The sequence below is a fragment of the Xenopus laevis genome, chromosome 4L (assembly GCF_017654675.1).
Source record: "Xenopus laevis strain J_2021 chromosome 4L, Xenopus_laevis_v10.1, whole genome shotgun sequence".
Taxonomy (NCBI): domain Eukaryota; kingdom Metazoa; phylum Chordata; class Amphibia; order Anura; family Pipidae; genus Xenopus; species Xenopus laevis.
In genome coordinates this window covers 77,606,676-77,631,674 of record NC_054377.1, presented here as the reverse complement: position 1 = coordinate 77,631,674, position 24,999 = coordinate 77,606,676, and the positions used below count along the sequence as shown (strand labels likewise).

At 35.7% G+C, this 24,999-nt stretch overlaps 1 protein-coding gene across 7 annotated transcripts in view; it reads left to right on the top strand.

Moving 5' to 3' along the window:
* LOC108714205 (leucine-rich repeat-containing protein 7) overlaps positions 1 to 24,999 on the top strand; it is a 218,928-nt gene that overhangs the window by 155,409 nt on the left and 38,520 nt on the right. For 4 of the 7 annotated variants that reach the window (XM_041590354.1, XM_041590355.1, XM_041590357.1 and 1 more), the window contains 6 exons: positions 11,093 to 11,293; positions 12,709 to 12,831; positions 14,228 to 14,342; positions 15,936 to 16,101; positions 16,687 to 18,340; positions 20,870 to 21,004. In XM_041590354.1, coding sequence (XP_041446288.1) covers positions 11,093 to 11,293; positions 12,709 to 12,831; positions 14,228 to 14,342; positions 15,936 to 16,101; positions 16,687 to 18,340; positions 20,870 to 21,004 — 2,394 coding nt within the window. The remainder of the gene's footprint in view (positions 1 to 11,092; positions 11,294 to 12,708; positions 12,832 to 14,227; positions 14,343 to 15,935; positions 16,102 to 16,686; positions 18,341 to 20,869; positions 21,005 to 24,999) is intronic. The other 3 variants (XM_041590358.1, XM_041590356.1, XM_018258200.2) reach the window with 2 other exon arrangements.

Genomic DNA, 24,999 nt, shown 5'->3' with positions numbered 1-24,999 from the left:
TGTGGCCTTTCTAATTGTGCTACAGGAGCCTCATTGGCTGCACATCTAAATTTTGACCTTTCTAAATTAATACCAGGCTATATGGATCTCTAGATATGCTCCTATGCCCTTTGCCACATCAAAATTATTTAATTTAATAGTAGTCAGGATGCCACTGACTCTTTGTGTCCTGACTTCCACCCATTCCAACTTCCTAGCTAATAAGTCAATCAATGAGGTTTTTTTTTCCTGCTAGTGTGCAGCTTTTCCTGATCTACATTTGGCTTTGTGAATGAACTAGTTACCTTTTACTATAGGCATGATGTAGACAATTTGCAGCCTTTTAATCTTTTGTTGAAGTTTTTGTTCTTCAACTCACTATTGAAAAAATGCAGTAACGCAACTTGTGTATCATTAGATGGCAAAGAAATGTAGACAATACCTAGATTTACTGGATTTATAAATGCACACTGTGGTGTACAAGTGCAAGTGTGCTGAAATGGAAGTAAGCATTGACACTGTTCACAAATATTTGCATCTATAAATGATCATTTTCAATTTGCATCACATTCATACAAAGGCCAATCTAATAAATTGGAACATTTGGCTATGGCCACCATTAATTATTTCAGCTGGAGGATGCTTTAATAGCATTCTCCAGAAAAAAAGACCTCTCATTTTAATCAGCTGGAAGAGCAGTATTACATTGTCCTTGTCATTTATTACTGTTCCTTTTCTTTATTTGGCTTGCTTTAAATGTATTCTAGATATACAATTCTAAGACTTCTGTTTTATTCCCCTGACACACAGAGCCTCAAGGTCAGGTAAAGTTAATGCATTATTAAATGTACATACATGGCACATAATGGGAAAATCCAGTGTAATAATTCACTTTAATAAAGATCTGCTCTTCTATCCACCACAAACATATGCTTCCATGGTGGTTGTAAGTCCATTAAGAATGATAAAATTACATTCATATTACATAAATATTTCTCATATGTATATTTACTAACTATATGTATGTACACAGAGTTGTTTGGCTGCCAATTAGTGCAGTTGTTGTCAGAGAAAAATAATTATTTGTCTAAAGCCACAAATAGATATACAAAAATTGTCATCGGGATGAGAACCTTTGGGCTTCTTGAGTCTTATCATGACAATAACTTTTTGTATGTCGGAGAAGAAGAAAATATATCTATGGCACACCAATGTTGGGTGTCTAATCATTAGGATTGAGTGCTGAATTCACGAAGGGCAATAAGCACAAGTAGAACTAAGGCCTACCTTTGACCTGGCATCAGTGCACAACTCCGTACTTGTTTTACATAAGCATTGTGCTTTCTCAGAATATGTTTTTTTAACCACTTATCAAATGTACTTTATACGCCATCTCACAACATAAATCGAATAATTCACATTTTAAATAGTTTTTCATTGCAGGAAATGGCTGCTATCATCACGCTGTGCATGCTCTTTTAAAGGATATGGCTGGCAGTTATGCTGCTTTGTGAAATGCTGTAATGGCAAATAATGAAATGTTTCCCTGTACCCACACAGCACAGGAGGTGGTTTCATTATTACAGGGAAAGAATGTCATGTCCATGTGCGAGAGGTTGTTTTTAAAATGAAATAAAATCTGACTCCCTGTCAGTCAGCTCAAGTACTTATGTAAAACTTATATTTTAACTTATATATTATTATTGCAGATAATTAGTGCTCTTTGTACAAGCAAGGGACAAAGATATTAAAATAAAACTGAGACGTGGTATAACATGATTTAAATGAGTATATATGTGTGTGTAATAATGTATAATAGTGGATAGGAATGTTAAAGCATTCAGACAGCGTGTTTAAAATGTGGAATAATAAGGCTGAAAGATGAGCGAATACTCTTATGGGTTTTTGTTTTTTTAAATATGGAAGACTGGATTTAGGATAACAATTCTATACAGTGCTGAGAACATAGAAGAGGCAAAAAAGTGGATATTAGTGAAGGAAAGAAGAAAGATGGAGGAGAAAGGCTGAGGCTGTGGTAAACTGACTATGACTAAGTACCAGAGGGTATGAAACGCGTAAGGCAGAATAATAAATGCCTCAGGGCTTGTAGAGAAAATATTTAAAGAGTATGGATGTAATACATAAAGGGCAGAATCAAGTGTAATTTCAAGTCAGAAGACTTTTGAGACTTTGATTTATAAAAGAGAAAGTATATATATATATATATATATATATATATATATATATATATATATACTCTCTCCAATGAGTATCCGCACTCCAAGGCTGCTGCTGATGGCGGGTGCACGGTAATTATATGTGTATCAATTATCAGTAGACCATCACTCCCTTTTAAAATGTAATATTTTTTTTACCATGACAACAATAAAAAATATTACATTTTAAAAGGGAGTGCTGGTCTACTGATAATTGATATATATATATATATTTGTAATAAAGACAATCAAGGAGAGGAGATGGGAAGACTGATAGTACTGGCCAGGGTTCATGACCCAATCTGACAGCACACTTGGGTTTTTGTCTGTAATAGAGACTGCTAGACTGATGGAAGCTGCTCTGCGTTCTCAAAGTTTGCCACAACTAGCAATAAACCAACACTGAGATTTTTCTGTGGAGTGAGCTGTCTAATTGGTAAACAGCGAGTTAACCTCTGTGCTGCCATCCTGACAGCAATCATGGAGCTGGAAAAATGAAAATGAATTGCTAAAGCGCTTAAGGAAAAATGTATGCACACATAATTCTATCTATGGATTTACTTTGCCTATAAAAGAATTAATTGATGAAAAGCAACAGAAAAAAATATGCAGTGTAGAGAGAGAATTTTCAGCAAAAGGGATATTGTGGAGGGATAAAATGTGCAGTGTCAGCTTTGTCAAAATAAGCAGAAGGATTAAGGTCAATAGAAATTGTTACAAGTGTAGTTTCTGTTGCATCGCTGCTTGGGCTCCAAGACTGATGTGTTAAAGTAGGTTATTGTCATAAAGGAATTGTTTTTGTCAGAGAGAAATTGGATGGAATTGATTGGAGGTCAAGTAAGTAAAGAATGGTTGTTAGATGCTCTCATAGAATTTCAAGAGGGGAAAGTAATCTGAAGAGAGAGAGTGGGCTGAGAATACCTGTGTTGTACATTTTATAAAGAATATTTCCATTTTAATAGTGCAGCTTTTTCCAGTGACAGTACAAGGCTTTTCTGATACTGGTTGGTAATATCAAACTAATTATTGTTTCTCTTTTAACTAATTGCTTATGTAAACACTCTACAACTACTGTAGATAGTATTCTCTTATAAAGTGCACTGTAATGGGAATGCCATAAGAGGACCATCACATATGTTCCTCTAACTTCCCCATTATTAAAGGCTGAAAGGTATGAGCTGCATCAAGGTTCATTTTAATGATAATACATTTGTGTGACCTTCTTCAGCATTACCAATGGCATTCCTAAATGTTTGATCACCACTAAAGGTATAGTATCTGAAACCTGTTATCCAGAAAGTTCTGAATTGCAGGAAGGCCATATCCAATAATTCACATTTTTAAATATTTCCCTTTCTCTGTAATAATAAAACAGTACCTTGTACTTGATCCCAACTAAAAGGTAATGAATCCTTACTGGAGGCAAAAAAAATCCTATTGAGTTTATTTAATGTTTAAGTTATTATTTTTTAGCAGGGATGCAAATTATGGAAAGATCCCTTATCTGGAACACTCTAGGTCCTGAGCATTCTGGATAATAGGTCCCATACCTGCACTTGTAGCAGTAATAAAAGCACATAGTATGCAGCATGCCATCACCCTTGGGTGTTAGTATTTATAAAAAGGCCTCTTTGGTTTTTGTAATGGATTATTTCTTTGATTATGATAAATGGTCTTCGTTCATGTGTGGAGCTTTTGAAATATTCTGCTTATTTTACACTTACTTTAATTTTAACACTGTATTTTTGGCATATAAGTTTATACACTTTGAAGGATATAACCTATATTGAAATTAAATGGACAGGCAAAAGTAATACAGAGACAGGTTCTAACAACTTAAATGAAATCATTCTTAAAAAAAAAAAGGCTGGGCAGATGACATTGTAAAGCATTTGCTAACTCTACATTAAGGGTCATATTTATCAAGGGTCAAATTTCGAGTTTATGGGAGTTTCTAAAAAATCCCATCAACTCCCATAAACTCGAAATTTAAAAAAAAAATGACCAATCGAAATTCATTAAAAAATAGGGGCAGATTTATCAAGGGTTGAATTGAAAATTTGAATTTCTAAATTTTAATTTTGAGTTTATTTTCAGTGTAATTCGACTAGAGAATAGTCCAAATTTGATTTGATTTCATTGAAATTGATCATGTACTGTCCCATAAAGAATTCAAATTTGACATCTAAAATCTGCCAAATTTGTGTTTTAGGCTATGGGGGACCTCATACAATCAATTTGGAGTCGTTTGGCCTGTTTTTATTTTTGGTGAAAAAAATTTGAATTGAATTTGCAGCTCGATCCTATTCACTCATTTTTTAAAAAAAAATTGATTATTTTAATAAATTTTGATTGGTGGTTTTTTTTTTTTGGTTTTTTTTTTTAATACTCGAAATTCAACCCATGATAAATATGCCCCTAATTCATGCAGAAAGTTACTTCCAAAGTTCAGTGGTTATGTTTGTTCTCTAAATTACAGTACAATAGTAAAAATCTGTTGGAAAAACTTTATGCTGATTTTTCTTGCAAAATGTAATGAGTCAAGTTAATTATTATGTATAGTGCAGGGTGCTCATATATCATCAACTTTTCAAAGTGTCAGTTCTTTAAAGTATTCCTACAAATAACAGAGCAATTAAGAGCTTTGAATATTTATTTATGGGACTCTGAGTTAGCCAGCAGACTTTATTATTCTACCCATGCTTGATAATGCAAATTATTTAGTAATAATTGTTATTTGAAGATGTGAATTGTATACGCTTAAGTGCTTTTTGTATATATTTGCATTTGCTTTAACTTTGTCAAATGTCAGCCCAGTAGCCAGTTTGCATTTATAAAAGTAAATAAATCTTGCTTTCAGCACCTTGTAGACATTAATATACTGTGGGTGTTTAGCATAGGCCACTGCTTAATTTATTTGTCTTTTTTATTCTTGAGGTGTAGATTACAACTAAAGAAGGGAGGGTGCTGCTCAGTTGGTAATATAGATTGATACACATACAGATAGATGTATGGATAGAACGATAGATAGATAGATAGATAGATAGATAGATAGATAGATAGATAGATAGATAGATAGATAGATGATAGATAGATAGATTAGATAGCATAGTTGACGTTGAAACTGGTTATTGATAGATTAGAAAACAGTCAAACAACAACAATAACACAATAAAGGGACATGAATGTACTGAATATAATGCAGAATTCAGAACTAAAACTTTTATTAGGAGTTTTTAGTACATAAGCTAGCCGCCTCTCCCCAACCAAGGGTTTGTAGCTACATACCTGCAGGATTTGTGTTTCATGGGGATTGAAGTTGTAAGAGGCACCACCAATAATGTCATCTCGTGCCCTGCCCATACAGATCAGTGTATTGGATCACTCCCAGAATGTAGATGCATACCTGGGGCAGGTAGGCTCCCACCACCAGTCTAACTTGGGGTGGAATGTTTTGTGAATCAGAGTTAACCAATGCATAATTATTATAAACAAGTACAATAAAATCTGAATGAGATAGATCTCAGTTAATATATTTTCTTACTTGTTTTCTCAAACAGTTAAGTGTTGTGAGTGTACAAGGAGTAGAATAAAGTATGTTATGTAAAAATTGCTATTTGATGTGTGGGCACCAGGTAGTGTTGTTAAGCAGGACAAGCTATATAAAGGGAAGGGCAAGTTACCACTTTGTCCAATGAGAAGTGGATAGTGCATTGATGCCAGCGAGCCTCCTCTGAGGCCACCTCAGAGGTGTAGTTGATAGGATTAGTTAGGTTAAACAGTAGTTGGATAGAGTTGTTGGAGATCACTGATGGCGTAGCCAGTTGAGCAGCTGAGGCTCCAACGAGGAGGTAGGGAGGACCAGTGTTCAGGCAGCACTTTGCCCAGTTAGGGACCCAGTGGAAGAGGGACTAGGTCAATTATGGCTTAGTGTGCCTCAAATGCAAGATTGACTGCTCTGCTAAAAGTCTGTAAGAAGGTACAGCATCCCTGGAAGGAAGGAAGGTGCTGGGAAATAGGCAGTATGCTGGAGCCTAGTGGCCTGGGAATACTAACTGCCTGGTGAGTGTGTCATGAGTACATGGAAAAAAATAATGGAAAAAAATAATATACAACTGTGCTGGTGTTTGACAATACACTGTTCTTGAGTTCATTCAAAGAGATGTGTGAACCTCCAGTTTATTCATAACTAAAGTGGTATTTTATGTTCCCAAGAGCTGTGGTGTGTGCGTTACTCGGTCAACTATCACAGAAGGGTCAGGGACACCACGTCACAAGAGTACCTATCCCAATACAATGTTTGGCATTAACACCTAAAAATGTTACTAAACAAATTGAAGTCTGGCTTTCACAAGAGAAAATACTGGGTGGGATGAAAACAGACCACATGAGATTTCTCTTTGTGTTTGGTTATCACTAGACACAAGTGAAACTTTGTGAGGAGAACAACTTTAGTAGTCCTGGTGGCAGTATATGTAGATGGGTAGGATGCTAAAAACAAGTTAATGCCTCAAGATGTCTAGTCTACAATGCACAGTATAGGGATGCTCATACTTTTTAGCCACAAAATTACAATGCAAATATTCTTTCTTCAGCCATCTTATTATCAGTGCAGAGGAGATTATTAGCTTCTTGAACCACACCATATTTTTAGCCAGCTTCATAGTTTGAGAAGCACAGTCCAGAGGCTGCTGAGGTCAAAAGTGGATGACATGTTGGGAAATAATGGATCTAGCAGCTGCAGGATGGAATATGGTTGATAATATGCAAATTTAGTTCAAGTTCAATATCCTTACATGGGTCATTTACTTTACCCTGGGGATCAAATGTTAAAGCACTAAGGGTGCAAGTGCTCTGATGCGCCTCGCACCCCCTGCCTTTCTTGGATTGAGTGTTGCCTAATGATTGCAGTCTTTTTTTTTGCTCTTTACACACAGGGGCACATTTACTAAAACTCGAATTAATCTAATTTTTTTTGGAAACCAATTCCACCCAAACGCCCTTCCATGATATTAACTCATTTACCAATAATTTTTCTGGAAAAAAACAGATTGACAAAATGTCACAACAAAATTGAGCGTCAAATCAAATCGTATGTTTGATGCTCTGAAAACTCAATGTTATAGAGTTTTCGATGCGAAAACACTACTTTTTTAGGTTATCATCAATCATGATGTCAAGAAATAACTTCAGGGACATCCATTGAATTGTACATGACCTCGGCTAGTTTGAGATAGCGTATTTTTAGCAGCTTTTGGGTAAGATAAATCTCTAAAAAGAAGTTTTTTCCCCTGAAAACCTTGACCAGAATAAATCAAGGTTTTAAACATGGGCCCCATTGTGTCCTGCACTTTAAAAACCCCTCTGTATTCTCTAATATAGTGATTGTTTTATGTCAAAGCCCAATTGTTTTCTCTTTTTTATTTATAACTATACAAATAATGAGCTGGCTACCCACACACACAATATTTTATTGGGTTTAGTATTCAACAATATAATTATTATATGTCATATGATTTGTGCACAAACAAAGTCACATGACAGGACTATATAAAACCTATTTCTAAAAATCCTGCTGTACCTTTCAGTCTCCAAAAAGAAGCACCACACTGTTTATTTTTGCAAGCAGACAAAGCATAAGAGTTTAACAGAATAAACATTGTTTAACACAACATATTTTGTGGACCTTGAGCATTCAGTTCTATGAACAGTATCTACATAGATCAGTAATTTTTTTGCAATACAAATAGATTGCTCCATGTAAAAAAGTGTTCTTGACCAGGAGAGCTGTTGTGTTGTGTCAAAAGATACTAATTCAATGTGTATATTCTATTAACTTTGTTCATTTATGATGAGGGTATACTAAACTACATAATCTGTCTGAAAGACATTTTCTAATAGATCAATAAAATGCCAGGGGACTGCTTTTACAATCAAGGAGAAAATGATTTATTTCAGAAAAATGGTGCAGCTCACTCAAAAATATGATGATATTCATAATGCAGTTTTTTTATAAATCCAGAAACCAGTTAGATTAAATTAGGGCAGGTTAAAGTTAACTGTACACTACAGACTTTGCTTGTGTATACTGGAGGAAAATGTAGCATGCAGGGTTCCCTTTCCATCAGTTGTGTGGGTAAATCTTTAATTTTAACATCAATGGCATATGTATATTTAGAAATGCTCAACTAAATCTGACCTGTACATTAGAGGACAATATATTTTATTACATTTTGTTCAAAGGAACAGACTAGTTAAGCAGTTGTGATGTGAGCACTTGTTCAAATACAGTGTTTAGATTCAGTATTAAGGTATTCTCTAGGTAGTGGGAACTGGTACTGTTTGTGGACCAAGTAGGGAGATTTACATAAGGGACCATTTCATTGTATTTGGGTAGCAACTACTATGTGAAGTTAGCGAATAATCTTTTTAATTCTTATCTTCCAGTGGTTTCATGACTTTCTTGAGGTTGACAGTGATCTCTGCATGTCTTATCACAAACAAAATGTAGTCAGAATGATCCTTTAAGGCATAGTTTTAGCATGTGGTTTGAAAATTTAGAATCCACAGCAGAGGCGCAATAACATTTTCAAGAAACAATATAAATACTGGACCTATGTCTAGAACCCATACAAAATGCTTGCAGATTGTGTCCAGGTCACAATCAATTTCAGCATTTGCAAGGTAGCAGTGCTAACAACTGAACCCCTGTGACCCGATTAATTTGGCATTTCCATTTCCATTGATATGCTCATCTATTTAACCAGTTTACTTTTTTAAACTACATAGACAGGTTACAAATGAGATAGGGTCTGTAGGTTTGTTCTTAAGTTGAAATTGTATGTAAGTTGAAACATATACATTTACGTATTAAATGCAACAAGACAGATGTCTGTCTTAACATAGTATTTATTTGTACCTTTCTGTGCATATGTATTTTTCCTTTCTGTGCTCTGCAGTAGACAACACATGTCAGACGGGATTGGGGCAGGTGGTTTATTAAAGCTAAATGCTAATGTAATGCTAACTTGGCTAAGCAGACCAAACAGGGGTTAATGTCCAGCTAGTGCTTAGAGCATGGGTTACATGTGACTCAAACACCCCAGGCTAGGGCCTTCACTAAGTGGAAGATTCACGATGTAGTGTAGTGCAACTGCAACTACCCCAGGTTACTGTGCTATAAAACAGGAAACAAATGGACGCCAGGAGGTTCTTGCAGTATAACAGAATAAATTGTATTTGTATGAGACAAATGATCCACAGGTTTACTTACATAAGTATATATAGCATATATATGCACACCCCGCTCACACAGAGCTACAGAGGTAGATGCAGAATGTACAGGCACAGTGGAACTCCACCTGGATAGAGGCACCCTCATGATCTCAGCACCTTGACCTGGATCCTCACACAGGGGATCAAGGAACTCACTAGACCTAATCCCTATAAGGCTGTGTCCCTATACTACAGGACAGTCTTGCCTGAAAGGAGAACTTCCTCCTTGCAATCCCTCCTAGTTGGAGCCAAGCTTACTATTTATACTCTCTATCTTACTCTCCTAGAGAGTCTATAACAGATATAATCCCTGCCACTCACTAGCCTCATTCACAGGGTCTCTGCTCCCGACTTATCCTTCTAGAGGTACTGGTGCCTCTAGGACACATGGCTCCACTGGGCCTTGCTGTACCCAGGCCCCCCTGGATACGCCCAGCTGGATCAGCATCCAGCAGCCAGACCCACCCCTTCTCTCTCACTATACAAATTATGACAGGGTGTGGTCACAGCGCCTCCTGGCCAATAGCACAACTATGCAAATCACAACTAGCTACATGGGCATCTGCCCAGCAACTAGGGAAATGAGGAAGTGTAGGGAATTAAAGCCATAGGGGACATGTTAACCCTAAGGGTCCCTACACTAATAAAGGCCAAGCAAACCACAGTACATTACTGTAATTGCCTCTGTATGTAAGTATGAGTTGTATGTAAAGGTAGCCATAGACGCTTATTCAGTGCATGTATGGTGGGAAAGAGCCGACCGTTATCGGCAGAAGACTTGGGTATTGGTTGGCTGGATGGAAAATTTTGATCGGGTGGCTTTGAAGGTACTCGAACATTGGCCATTGTTAGAGCTGAATCGTCAGATACAGGTAGAATTCTATCTGTATCTGATGATTCAGCTCTACGCATGTGTATTGAAACAAACAATATTTCTTGGAAAGATCTTTTGTTACGTCTATAGCCACCTTAAGTCGGGTGTATGAACTTGAGGACTCCCTGTACTGTTTTCTAAATACTAATGTCAAATTCAAGGAAGATTTTTAATCTGGCACAGAGTGCAAGAGTGCTGAAGTACCAGCTATTGTGATTGCAGAGAAGTTTGGAAGAATGGGATCAAGTAGGCAAGTGGTGATCATAAATCATAAAGTTCTGAGACTTCCTCTTCAGTCACAGGGGAGAAGGAGCACAGAAAAGACTGGGAAATGGGAAGGGAGGGAAATAAATGGCTAGAATGGTTTGGTTGCGTGTTTGCTTATGATAGTATTAATTTTGCTTTTGAAGTGTTCAACAATATCTTGAGCAGAGACTGAAGTACATGAAGTAGGTGGGGAAGGGGAGAGCAGTGAGTTAAAGGAAGAGAAAATTTGTTTGGGGTTTTCAAAGAGCAGAAAACTTTTCCCATTATATCTTTTTAATTATATTTAAGTCTGTTCACCTTGTAAATAAGATGTGGGAAATAACCTTAAAGAAGGAAGCTAAATCTTTAGGAATGTTTGGTAGAGTAGAATTATGCACCAAAATATCTTCTTACTAAATTCTTATTGCAGATAGACAGCTTGTATGAAGCCAGCATTATATTTAATCTGTATCACTATAGATTTTTTATTGTCTTAATTTAGGTGGAAATTAACCTTAAACGCTACCCAACACCATATCCTGAAGATTTAAAGAATATGGTCAAATCGGTGCAAAGCTTGGTCGTCAAAGGAAGCCTTGGATCGTCATTGGAAAATTCCATACCAACACCAAGTGCTGAACAAAATCTCAAGGAAAAATATGAGCATAAATGGCCAGTATCGACAAAGGACATGAAGTCTGAGGTAAATTCACTCTATTGAATATAGATAGGCTGCAGCTCACCGTTTAGTTGTTTGGTTCTGGTTATCCTGGGGGGTATCCTGTGTCAATCCCCCAATAGAGTCAATCAAAAGAGAAATCCAAGTGCAGGACAAATCCACAGCAGTATTCTTTGACTGCAAAATTTTATTGGGAACGCGAAGAACACAACATGTTTCAGGCTAGGCCCTTTATAAAATGTGCAGGAACATACAAGGTGTGAGCATTTAAGTATTATATGACCTTTCACCTAATGTGATGCATTGTGGGTAGGTCAAAGTGATATCAATTAACCAATTAATGTGAGTAAAACATATAATATAGCAGAATGTCCACCAAAAATCCACTTGAAGTTGAAGTTGTTTGTGAAATATCCGACCAGGCCAATACATCAATAGTCTAGCCTGTGCTTAAAGGAAACTGCCATTAGGCCTATCCAGGCACTAGCTATAGAAAATGTTATTAATCTCTCAATATTGTTACATTATTTGTTGTTTGAGACATTGTTGCTTTTCAGGTTATTAAATACATTTTACTTAGTATCTCCTGTAGAAGAAAAAAGTAATTAATACATTAAATAGTTTACAGAAAGCATGCTAGGTTTAGCTCTTCATTCGTCCCTTTTGGGTAAACACAATCCAAGCGTCTAATCCAGCGTGCTTCTCTTTGCAGTAGCATCGTAGTACGGTCACCCCCTTTAGGTGATTTAGGTACAACCTCCAATACCTTCCATTTCAGTTGGCAGACATTATGTGCAGCAGTAGCAAGACATTTTGCTACTGCCAAACATAATTTCTTCTACAGGAGATACTGACAGTCAGCTAGCCTTTACGGATCTCCTGCCGTATCAAGTAATGGTGAGTTTTTGATACAGGAGACTAAAATTATATGATGGCTACACCATGTTGTATTGATAAACTAATGTTGTTGACACAGTAACAATACTTTATAAAATGTATTTAATAACCTGAAAAGCAACAATGTCTCAACCAACAAATAATTTAACAATATTGCCAAGTCCAGGTCAGTGGCAGACAACAGTCTTAACCAGGTTTCATCAGGCTAGTTTAACACTAGTAAATAAACATGATTTAAGGGCATTAGGGCAATGGCATACATGGTGTTTTGTTGCCGGTGTGTCACAGGTGGCAACAAAATGCCCAGATATCACTTTCCATTGCATAGAATTGGAATATCTGCTGGTGGACATTTATTGCCTGGAAATGCTCACTACTGCATTTTGGTATGTGACTGTTGTGTTTTGTATGTGACTTGTATACATTTTGATTTCTTTGACATTTCAGGAGAGTTAAATGCACCATAAGATTATAGTTTTTTCTCTTTATAACAGTCGATGCTATGTTTATTAAGAAAGATGAGAACTGTTTTGGAATTTTAGGTGTCAAATCGGGAACATAAGGAGTTCCAAAAAAGCCAAATATCAGACTCAGGCAATATCCGTAGCTTTTCTGTGGATGTTCCAAAAAGGAAGGAAAAAGAGGAACATTCAGAGAGAACAGAGGTACGGTATATATTTTAACCAGGGCTTGTCACTGCTATTTTATCGTTAATATTGTTATTGTTTTAATTTTTCAAGTGAATTCATTTTGTTAAAATGTTTATTGTTCAGTGATTCTTATAACATAACTGCAATGAATATAGTTCTTAAATAGTTACGTGTTGTATTATTTATAGGTGTTAATAATAATTAATAAAATATTGATTAGCCTATGCATAATTGTGCACTCAAGTACTGTGTATGTATCCTCCCAGTAGGCCTTATTCTATTTTCACAGACTCTGATGGCCTTTTTTCCCTTTCACGAAATGTAGATGTTGCATTCATCTCTGTCTCTTACATTTTCCCTCATTGGTCAAACTTTAATTCACATTTGGGGGCATTGAGGTGATAGGCTATTTTGAGGAAGAAGGAGGGTGCTATAAGTTGGTTTTCTGAGATGTGTATTAGCAGAAAGCTGTGTGTTGTTGAAGGACTTTTTTAAAATGTGTAATAGTTTTGATTTTTTTGGCAATATTTGTTTGGTGCATTCAATTGTAGTTTATCAAAAATTTGAGAGATTAGATGTCAGTGAACTTACAGTGCATCTACTAACTAAGCAGTGTATAGGTTAAAAGCAGGTCAGCAGATGTGCTTATATCCATTTTACAGACACTATATTTAATATATATTTATAGAACAGATACCATTACACAGAATGCTTGGGACCTAGCATTTTCCAGATAAGGGATCTTATTTGGATCATCATACCTTTAGTCGGCTAAAAAATCATTTAAATATTAATTTATTGGGTACAAAGTACTGTTTTATTATTACAGAGAAAAAAGCTAATAATTAAAAAAAATTTGAATCGTCTGATTAAAATGGAGTCTCGGACATGGCCTTGCCGTAATTCAGAACTTTCTGGATAACGGGTTTCTGCATAGACTTATTACATGAGAAGGTGAAAATATAAGTGTGGCATGTTACCTCTGCAACGTCCATATTTTGGCATTATCAAAAGGTGGCAAGCTAATATTTAATCTGCATTATACAGTGAGTACCTAGAGGTATTGCCAGAAAATGATAGCACCTACTGTTTTTTTCAGATACTTGTATTATTTTGTTGTATTGAATTATTCCACATTAAAATGTTTGGCAGTGACATCCTTTATAATGTATTAATAGCACATCCTGGATATGAATGTATTCATGTCTACGCTGTTTATTTTAGAACCAAAGTACATATTGTTAAAATGATTGCCGCGTTTCACTCCTGAGAACAAAATCCTGTAGGCCATTCAATTAGAGCAACTAATTGGAATGACTAAAACAGTCAGTAATGTTATTTTATGCCAGGATATGCTAGCTGTCGGGTAATGTTAGGTACCGAAAGTGCTATTAATATGAATGTAATCCAGCAGGAAGCTTTTGGGCATCGTCCAAATGAGATGAGAATAGCAGAACTTCGTCCATCCTTAATTGAGACTCCATTATACCCACCCAAACTGGTATTGTTGGGAAAAGATAAAAAAGGTAATGTCAGAAAGTTTTTTTTATGTCTGCATGTGAATTTCTAATTTGTAACTGTAATGCAGGGTGTCCCAAACTCAGAACAGACTCAAAGGACTCTTCCGTCTATGAAGCCCTTGGCTTTGGGACAATCCCTCCGCTACTCGGATGCCGGCAGGTCTTAACACGTGAGGCCCAAGGAGAGAGTTCTGAGCAAGCGAGGGAACCTAGTGTGGGGTTGTAAAATGGGAAACAAGAAGTGTCGAAAGCCAGGCTGGGTCAGTAATAATCAGACAATGCGGTACAGATACAGGAGACATAGGAATAGTCAGGGTCACAGTCGGGGTCAAACATGCCAATATCGCGCTTCAAAACAGGATCCAAGAGAGTAGTTGAAAACAAGGCAAGCAAACTAGACATAATCAGGGACAGGCAGGGTCAGTAACAGAGAAAACACACCCAGGAACTATGACATCGACCTAACATTGGGCAAAAACACAAGGCGACTGCACCTTTAAATATTTGAATCTCGCACCAAAGCGAGATGATGTCATCCGTGCTGCCGCTCAAACCCGGAAGCAAGCTGTGCGGCTAGTCTTTCAGAATGTGCATCGGCGCGCAGGGAGAAGGACGCGGCAGGCGTCCCCACCATGGATACGACGGGAGTCCCTGTCGCACCCCCATTGAATCACCAGGTTAAGTCCTCATAGTAACCCTTTTTCTGAACATCTAGAATATAATAATAAGCAAAATTAAATAAAAAGTAGCACCGTTGTAATTATTGTCATCAGACTGTAAATTATCCATAATTTTTTAAACCAAGCGATGCCTTTTGATTGGAATGAAAATAATTATTATAATGTATTTTTGTGCAATTGCAGCAAGAATGAAGGTCATCATATAAATTAGGGAACCTGGATCTGTGCTTCATTTGAATTCCAGTAGAACATTTATTATACTAAATGTATGTTTAGCATATTTCTCATGCATTATTTCTTTTTATTCTTAATGCCTTTTGTAAGCACTGCTGCTAAATTATTTGTTGACCTTTTTTATTTTACAGTAAGATTGAATAAACCTTATTGATTAAGTGTTTAGATTTAAAAATCTGTCTGGATGGGGCTGTAGAACATTGCCCAAATGATGATGCCATACAAAACGCCAGTGGGGCTTTTGAGGCATCTGGGGGGGGATACAAAATCTTCTGGTGGGCCATAACTAGTTCCATGCGCCATTTTTTTTTAGCCCACTTGGGCTTAGCTTAGACCAATTTTCAAGCATTTTTCCTATTATCTATTTTGGCTATGTATAATAATACCCTCTTTAAGAAAAAATGACCATCACATTTGCAGGCAGCACTGTTACAACAGTTTTGGGTCATTTCAGCCTATTTAATTATTTAATGAATAATGAATGTGAATGAAGGTGACTTGTAATATCCATATATTTTGCAATAGATGGGTACATTATTCACTATATAATCTGGTTCACTATTTGAAAATTCAGGGCACAAAATGGGAAGAGAAAATATATCATCTTCATTCCAGTCAATAGGACATTTTTTTATATGTTCATAGAATGAACTTGACCAAAAAGATATCGTTTTACTTTCCACAGAATCTACTGATGAGTCAGAAGTTGATAAACATCATCATAATAGCGTTTCTTCAGGCACTTACTCAGACTATTCTCCATCACAAGCATCTTCAGGATCATCTAATGCTCGGGTCAAAGTGCAGATTACAGCTAAGGAAGCAGTAAATAGTTCTTTGTGGGGTAACAGGTCAGTTTACTTTAAGAAAATCAAGGAATTACAGAAAAATCTTTTTATTACAAATGCCATATTAACTAATATGCAAAACAGCAGCTTATTTTATTGTTGATAATATTGTTCTATGTAGAAAGAACTACTTTATACATATTTTAACTATGAATACACAGAAATCACAGAAAACCAGATTATCCACAAAAAGCTTGCTAAACAAAATCTATGTTTCCTTTTCAAAATTCAAGCATAATTGTTAAAACTATCAAAACCTCTCTTGGTTGCAAAAATCTAGCCTTCTCTAAAAAAAATGAAGGGTTCATTAACATGCCTCAGTGGCAAGTGCTAGAGCTCTAATGACCCTTACTCCTCATTTACTCATGTTACATCCCTCTCCCAGCCTACTCATCATGAATACAATGTTGCTAAATTCAGGCACCACTGTACTCATCCAAAAAGCACAGGCCCTTGGATTGGTAGATTCTTAAACCCCCCCCCCCCAGTTTATTGCATGCATCAATAATTAATACAATATATATAACTTGTTGTTCTACTAATTAAATCTTTCTTAAAGAGTTTTATTTATGTAAATTTCTCTTTTAGACTTACCCAGTCATTCCCTCAGCCACTTGAAACAAAGCCATTATTGAGTCAGCGAGAGCCAGCTCCGGTTGGGAATTTACAACAGCGAAATGATAGACAAGCTCTCAATGACTCCTTTACAGAGAACTGGAATGATAGCTCACACTATGATAACACTGGTTTTGTTGCAGAAGAAAATACAGTAGAGAATCCGAGCAGTAATCCAATGCTAAATGCAAAATCAAGAAGCACATCTGCTCATGGACGCAGGCCATTAATTAGACAAGACAGAATAGTGGGTATTCCTTTGGAACTGGAGCAACCTGCACAAAGAAATTCCCAAGAATCAGATGTGCCCTCCAACAATCCTTGGCAAAACTGGACTAGAACTCCAAGTCCTTTTGAAGACAGGACCGCTTTTCCTTCTAAGCTAGAAAGCACCCCTGTCAGTAGTCCAATGCCAGAACGGAAAGAACATAAACAGCAGTCTCATGAAACCCCAAGCAAATTTTCATCAGGGGCAGCCTGGGGGTTTCATGATTCAAGTACCAGTAGGAGTATGGGGAATGTATTTGCACATAATCATTGTCGTCCAGAGTCTGCCAAAAACTCTGTATCAGTGAGCAAAAGTACTGAGAGGCTTTCACCATTAATGAAGGATTTGAAGACTGGTCGGTTTAAAAAGTCACAAAGCATAGATGAAATAGACATAGGTGCAATGAAAGTGTATAACATACCACTGCAAAATTATGACCCAAGAAATGTCATGCAACGAAGTCATGAAAGACAAAACTTAGGGTTGGTTCAGGAGCAGAGTATGTCACGCAGTCAGTCAGTACCGATGCTTGATGATGAATTGCTTGGCTACGGAAGCAGCAGGGGGCATCAGCCAAAAACTAAAAAAGTTTATCAGTTTGACCAAAGTTTTAACCCTCAAGGAGCAGTAGAGGTAAAGCCAGAAAAAAGAGTACCTCCACCTTTTTCATACAATCAAGAATATGCTGCACAGGCAAAAACAATTGCAAAGGATTTGATCAGCCCAAGGGGCTACCGAGGTTATCCACCCATGGAGCAGATATTTTCTTTCTCTCAGCCATCAGTAAATGAAGATTCACTTCCACCCCAATTTACAAGTCAAGGTTCAAGGCCAGGGTTTTTGAAAAGAGCAGATTCCTTAGCAAGTGCCACCGAAATGGCAATGTATAGGAGAGTCAGTGAGCCACATGAACCTCCACAGACCGACAGATATGGCAGGCCTCCTTTTCTAGGCGCTATGGACCGTCAAAATAGCATGTCAGTTGCTGAATCCCAGTTTTTGAAAAGGAATGGAAGATATGAAGATGATCACAGCTTATACCCAGAAATGAAAACTCAAAGTGGTAGTTATCAAGTTAAAAGCCTTACACAAAGAAGGCCATTATCTGCAAGAAGCTACAGTACAGAGACCTATGGAACCACTCAAACAAGACCTGTCTCTGCAAGGCCCACAATGGCAGCTCTGCTTGAAAAGATTCCTTCTGATTACAATTTGGTTAACTATGGTGATAAATCATTTGAAAACAGTGAAATGAAGTCAAGGCAAAATGCTGGAAAAATAGAAGAAAGCTGCAATAAGATGCCTGCAGACTGGCGACAACAGCTCCTTAGACATATAGAAGCTAGAAGGTTAGACAGGGTATGTTAAACATCTCTTGGTATAACTATTATTAGAGGTATATTAACCACAATTAAATGTATGCCATGTACAAAAATAAGATACTGGAAATATGCAAATAACATCATGTTGGACAGATAAAGCAGCTATTGAGGCATAGCCTTTTGTGATTATCTGCATCTACAAGTATTTCAGTTAGAACCCTTTGGGACCACAGTAAGTCTCTGGTATTTTGTAAAAAAACAGGTTGTGTTGCAAGCCCCCAAAAACCATTAATAATTACTAGCATACTTTACCTATTGTCGTTCCTGGCGTAGAATGAATATTTGCGTGATCAACGACTATTTATCAATAGATTTGATATTCTGATATTCTGTAAAGAATTTTATATATATATATATATATATATATATATATATATATAAAATAAATCAACAAATAGTCCACACGCATAGGTCTTACTTGAAAAAATCGGTGTTATTTATTGGTGCACTGACCTAGCGTTCATATATATATATATATATATATATATATATATATATATATTTACAAAATTGCTTGGAGCGCCCACACTTCTGACATCCAGTAGTTGGAGGTGCTCGATCAATTGGTGAATGATACAAGAATAAGGGATCAGCACACTCCTTTTTTAGTAAATGAATGCTTTTTTTTTTTTCCTGATCCCTTATTCTTGTGTATATCTATCTATCTATCTATCTATCTATATATATATATATATCTATATATATATATATATATATATATATATATATCTATATATATATATATAAAATGATCCACACTCACAGGTCTTAAAAATTCAACATTATTTATTTTTATAAATAAAGGAGTGATGTTTCGGCCTATCCTAAGGCCTTTCTCAAAGTACCAAATTGTCTGTAAATCAAGCTTTAAATCTATGCACTTGCAGGAAAAATGGGACGTGATGTCCTGTATTAATCATTGGAAATAGGTAACTATCAATTAGCATATCACTGTGGCCAATGAACATCATACAATCCCTTTACTTAGGGTATATAAGTATCCAAGTATAGTATAATGATTGTATGATGTTCATTGGTCACAGTGATATGCTAATTGATAGTTACCTTTTTCCAATGATTAACACATGGCATCACATATGCTGTTTTTCCTGCCACTGCATAGATTTAAAGCTTGATTTACAGACAATTCGGTACTTTGAGAAAGGCTTTGGGTAGGCCAAAACGTCAGTCCTTACCTTTTAAAAAAGAAATAATGTTGAATTTTTAAGACCTGTGAGTGCGGATCATTTTCTACGGACATATACGCAATTTTGACTCTGCACCCAGGCACATCAATGATTTATTTGTGAGTCCTGGCTCTTCACTGAACTATATATATACATTTTCATTGTGTGCATTAGAAAAATGTCAGCTGTAGCCTTTTACTGCTGCTCCAGTTATGCAATGGTGCATGCAAAACACAAACATTCACAAATGCCATACCTCCGGAGATTTAGTGATTTCTTCACAGATATAAAGACCGCAGTTTGCCTTTGCAGATTTTTTACAGTAATCATTTACCAGAGGTTTACGTACTTGCAGGATTATAACGTGTATATTATTTTGTCATATGACCTGTCAAATGATGCATACTGCAAATATATTAATCTTACCACTGAAAGATAATAAAACTAATTTAAATACTCAAAAGAGCCAGTAAACAGAAAAACTATTCAATTTCACACAGTGTTCGCAGGATTAAAATTAAACAGGAACAACAATAAATTGCTGGCTTTGTGCAAACATTGCGCCTATTATTATATACGGGGCCTTAACTGCTAGGATCTCAAAAAAACACCACAAATAGAAAATTAATATACTTCAAAGAGTATTTTGAGTGAGTTTGCATTAATTATTTTTGGGGTTTACATCCATTTTTAATCAAATTTTCCTAAGGTAACTCTCACTTCAGGTATTTTCTACACAACCATTGTTGCAAATATTTTTCGTGTTGAGTATTAAAGTGTAAAAGAAATCAAACCCACTACTTTATAGATATAAAAAAATACTGAAATAATTATTTAATACAGACCAATGGGATTTGTTCAATATAAAATACTTATTAACAAATTAACATCTACAGGGAATTTTATGTGACAGATTATTATAATGCATTTTTACCAAAGTAAGGAAGAATAACTTGTGCTTCTAGTATCCTGTATTTAAATGCTGTATCTATCTGTCATTTTCAGTCTGGCAATAACAGATTATTAACATATAAATCAAGCCAAATACTAAAAAGAACATCATGATTTTTTAGGCCAATAAACAGAATGGATCTCTCTATGTGAGTTCTGTAAGTGTATACGTAAGTCTTTTGTAAAACATGTTTCTGTATAATAAGCATTGTATGCTTATGTGAGGCCCAGAGTGTGCTTCAACATTACCAAACTATGTGGATTAAGCCTTGTTGATGTCGTTTTTTTTCTTTTCTGTTCCGTTATTTTTTCATGTAAGCTTAGCATGTGTGTTCATCCCTTGTCACCCCATTATTTCCTTCATTCAGAATGCTGCTTATAAGCACAACACTATTAATCTTGGCATGCTGCACTCAGGAAGTTTCCCAGCAATGCATGCTGGCAAAAGCATGACTTTAACCATGCAGCCTAGACCTTACTATCAAGACATAACTCTCCTGAATGTAAGTATGTGGCTAGAACTATGGGATAAAGCAAAAATTGTGCCTTTGTTCTGTGTATTCCCTCTTGTTATATCTCTTGTACAAATGTTTGTAGCTTTCAACTATGCTAAATTTATTACAGCCATTTTACAACATCATTATTTGGATAACTAATACATATTTATATGTGACAGATATATTTGATATTTTCTTATTATATAGCTGGATTATAACTTCATTTCTACGAACACAATTACCAGCTTCTCTTCCTACTAATATTTGTAATGGCATTAACACTTTGGTTTCTTATACATGGGCATTTTACATACATCTGCCGTACAATCTGGATTGTTATGCTCCAATTTCACAGCCAAACCATTGATGCGTCTCTTTCAACAATGGGTCTGTTCCTAAATTAACATAAATGAATACAACAAAATCTGATATGTCCCTTATGTGTAATGACAGTATTACCTTTTAGTTAGTATTGGGCCATTTAACACATTTTAAGGAAATCATAATGGCAGATTCATTAAAAGCAGAATAAAATTCACTGTTTAAATGTAGCATGTTTGTCTGCAGTCCTTTTTTCTGAAAAAATTTTCATGACTTTTCACAAAAATCTAAAGATTTCCACCAATTTCCCCACAGGCCTATTGAGCCAAAAGGTGTTTGCCAATGCTGCCCAAGTGAAAAAACATTTAATCCTATATGCCAAAGTCCTGCAAGTCTGCTACAAATCCTATTAGAAGACCAAGATGAAAAGTCTTGAAAAGTTTTTCAAGTTCCAATAAAGCTTCATTCAGTAAGAGTCTATGGGTTATTTAGCCAATTTAAAAAAAACATTCACATTGAATATGTATTTAATATTTATTATTTTTTTCATTTTTCCCAATGTTGATAAAAAGTGAAAAGGGGATACTTTTTCTAGTCCTTTGATAAATGTGTCCCATAATATGTTTTATCCAGCCATAAATCAATGTGTAATTGTAGTTTTAGTATGTTGTTGTAGTATGACTCCTTTACTAAACAGTGATAAGGGGCAAAATTCAAAACACAGGGTCATGTTCTGTCTACAATATTATATATTAATGCCAGCCTCTCTCTCAGATGTGTCACTATTCATTAGAATGATCACCAGAGAAACAAGACCAGGAGGATCCCTGTTCCCTGGTGCAAGTAAAAGGGCTTAGATTGCAGCTGATTTGCAGAGAGACAGGGTATGGATGTTTCTGTGTGGCACTAATAGATTAATGAATACTCAACTAGAGATGATAGGTTAGACTACTATTAGAAAAATTACATAAGTCATTAATAAAATATTACAGACGTTCTGATTTTATTAAAATAGTATGTGCCTTCATGATTTTTACAGGCATTTTATTACTCTGATATGACAAAACCACAGGCATATGGACAATTCTGTAGACAATAATAATCTGATACATTCTATTTTTTAATCATTGTATAGGTTAATGGCACATTATGCTTCCCCATTGGTGTATTTCTGCTGTCCAAGAAACACACAGTACACCTATGTGCTTAGATTAAATTAAGTAGTAGTTGTATGTAATATATACTGATTTACAGGTATAGCACTGCTCTAGTGTTAGTAACTTGTCTATTGGGGCTAGCCAATGACTAATGTGGGCATGTGAGTGGGCTTGGTGTGGTTAAGGTAAGATAAACTAATATGCACCTGCTATAGGGAACATTTTGAGGAGCTCTGGAGAGAAAATAAGGGCATATTTATGAATGGTACAGACACAAGTACTCAAACACAATGGGGTGCAAAATTGAAAATCTTGGGTGGAAGCTGCCTTCTTCACCTTGTGTTGGATATTTTGTGCAGCACTGTCAGGAGTAAAGCAGCCCTGCTTAAAGGAATAGGTCAGTGTGAAAATAAAAAGTGTGTAAATAAATAGGCTGTGCAAAATAAAAAATGTTTCTAATATAGTTAGTTAGCCAAAAATGTAATATATAAAGGCTGGAGTGAACAGATGTCTAATAAAACAGCCAGAATCCAACTTCCTGCTTTTCAGCTCTATAACTCTGAGTTAGTCAGCGACTTGAAGGGGGGCCACATGGTACATTTCTGTTCAGTGAGTTTGTAATTGATCCTCAGCATTCAGCTCAGATTCAAAAGCAACAGATATGACCCATGTGCCCCCCCTCTAGTCTCTGATTGGTTACTGCCTGGTAGCCAGGGTAACCAGTCAGTGTAAACCAAGAGAGCTGAAAAGCAGGAAGTAGTGTTCTGACTGATATGTTATATATCAAATCACTCCAGCCTTTATACATTACGTTTTTGGCTAACTAACTATATTAGAAACATTTTTTATTTTGCACAGCCTATCTATTTACCCAGTTTTTATTTTTACACTGAACAATTCCTTTAAGTTATAGTCCCTTCAACCCCCCCCCCACAAAAAAACACATACTCCCTAATTTGGTTGAAAGCATGCCACATAAGTTCTGAGGGATACCAATATGCTTTTGCACCCAGTTTGCACTTTGCCTTGCCCTGTTTTTAGTAAATGAGTCTCTTTATATAATTTCAGTTCCCTTTCAATAATATTATTTACAGTGGTAACCCTAAATATATATATAGCTATCGGTTAGTCAGTCCTTTGGTGTCTATGTCCCTGAAATATACCTATTAAATGTTTTGCCTTTTTTATTTTTAACAGTTAAAGTCCTTAATGTGTGTGATAAAAAATGATCTGCCAATATTTTGACTTCTGTTTTCTATGACGTTAAACTCCTCTGTATTGACCCAGTCTTACGATTGTTTGCACTGTTTGTATGTATGTATGTATGTGTAAGATGCATTCTGGGAAGGAGGGAGTAATCTTTCATGATGATGGACATTTTTATCATATAAGCACATAGGTTATCTTACCATTTTTCCAAAATTATACATTGTTTGGATTCAGACAAATGGTATTACCTGAAGAACGATGACAGAAATAAATGCAAAAGAATGTAAAATAAAATAAGCAAACAGAACAGTGCTGATAAACACAAAATTTATTGTTTAGGTTTAAGTTTAAATACAATTAGATCTAAAAGTTTAAGGTTAGAAAATGTTAAATAAGACTAACCGTAATAAAAAAAATGTTTTTGTGCATTTCTTTTCATTCCTTTATTGCCTCAAGCTATCAATTTAATTTGCTATGTATGAAAAATCTTTCAGGCAAATTCCTTAAGCTTTAATAATTGAATAAGTGCATTTTTTCCTGGAAAACACATGTTTTTCTGTGCATTGGTGTTCTACCATATAGAATAAGACTTTTTACATTAAGGCCATGCAGCCAAATGTCATCTTCAGCTATTCCATGCACTAATGCACACACACGTGTCACTGACATACTTTTTCTCAGCCTGACGTCCCTAGAGAATCATTTGCCATTCAGTTCTCTCTTAAACATTCACCATTTATATTTTTTAAATTTATTATATTTGTCCAAAAATACCTACAACTTATAGCAATGTGAGTGTTAAATTAGAAATCTCACATTTCCAAAAGAATTTTAAATTCTTGTATTCTAGACTTTTGTTAGTTAAAATAAAGGTCCCTTTGATCTATATTTTTAAGTTAAGATCCTGAGTAAATAGTGAATGTTAATCTGATGATAATATTGAATGTGAAATTTTATTTTGTCAAACTGCCTGATGCTTCCCTTGCATGCTTTTTAGCAACAAATTACCATTTTGTTTACTCTTCAAATAACTGTTCTAAGCATTTATTACCACTAGTAAATTGAATTTATTAAAACTGAATGCAAAGGAAAGGGAAATTTGGAAAAGTAAGGAGGACACACATTCTGCTTTTTTAAACACATCAAATTAACTTTGTGTGATGTAGACTGTGAGCCTGCCCATGAAAGACAATATATGCCAACCTCAACTACTGATGCAGCAACAAACATATATCAGGATATTCTCACATTATATGAATATGCTTTCTTTTTTCTTATTCGTAGGTTTAAAATTTTAGGGCTATAACACAGAAG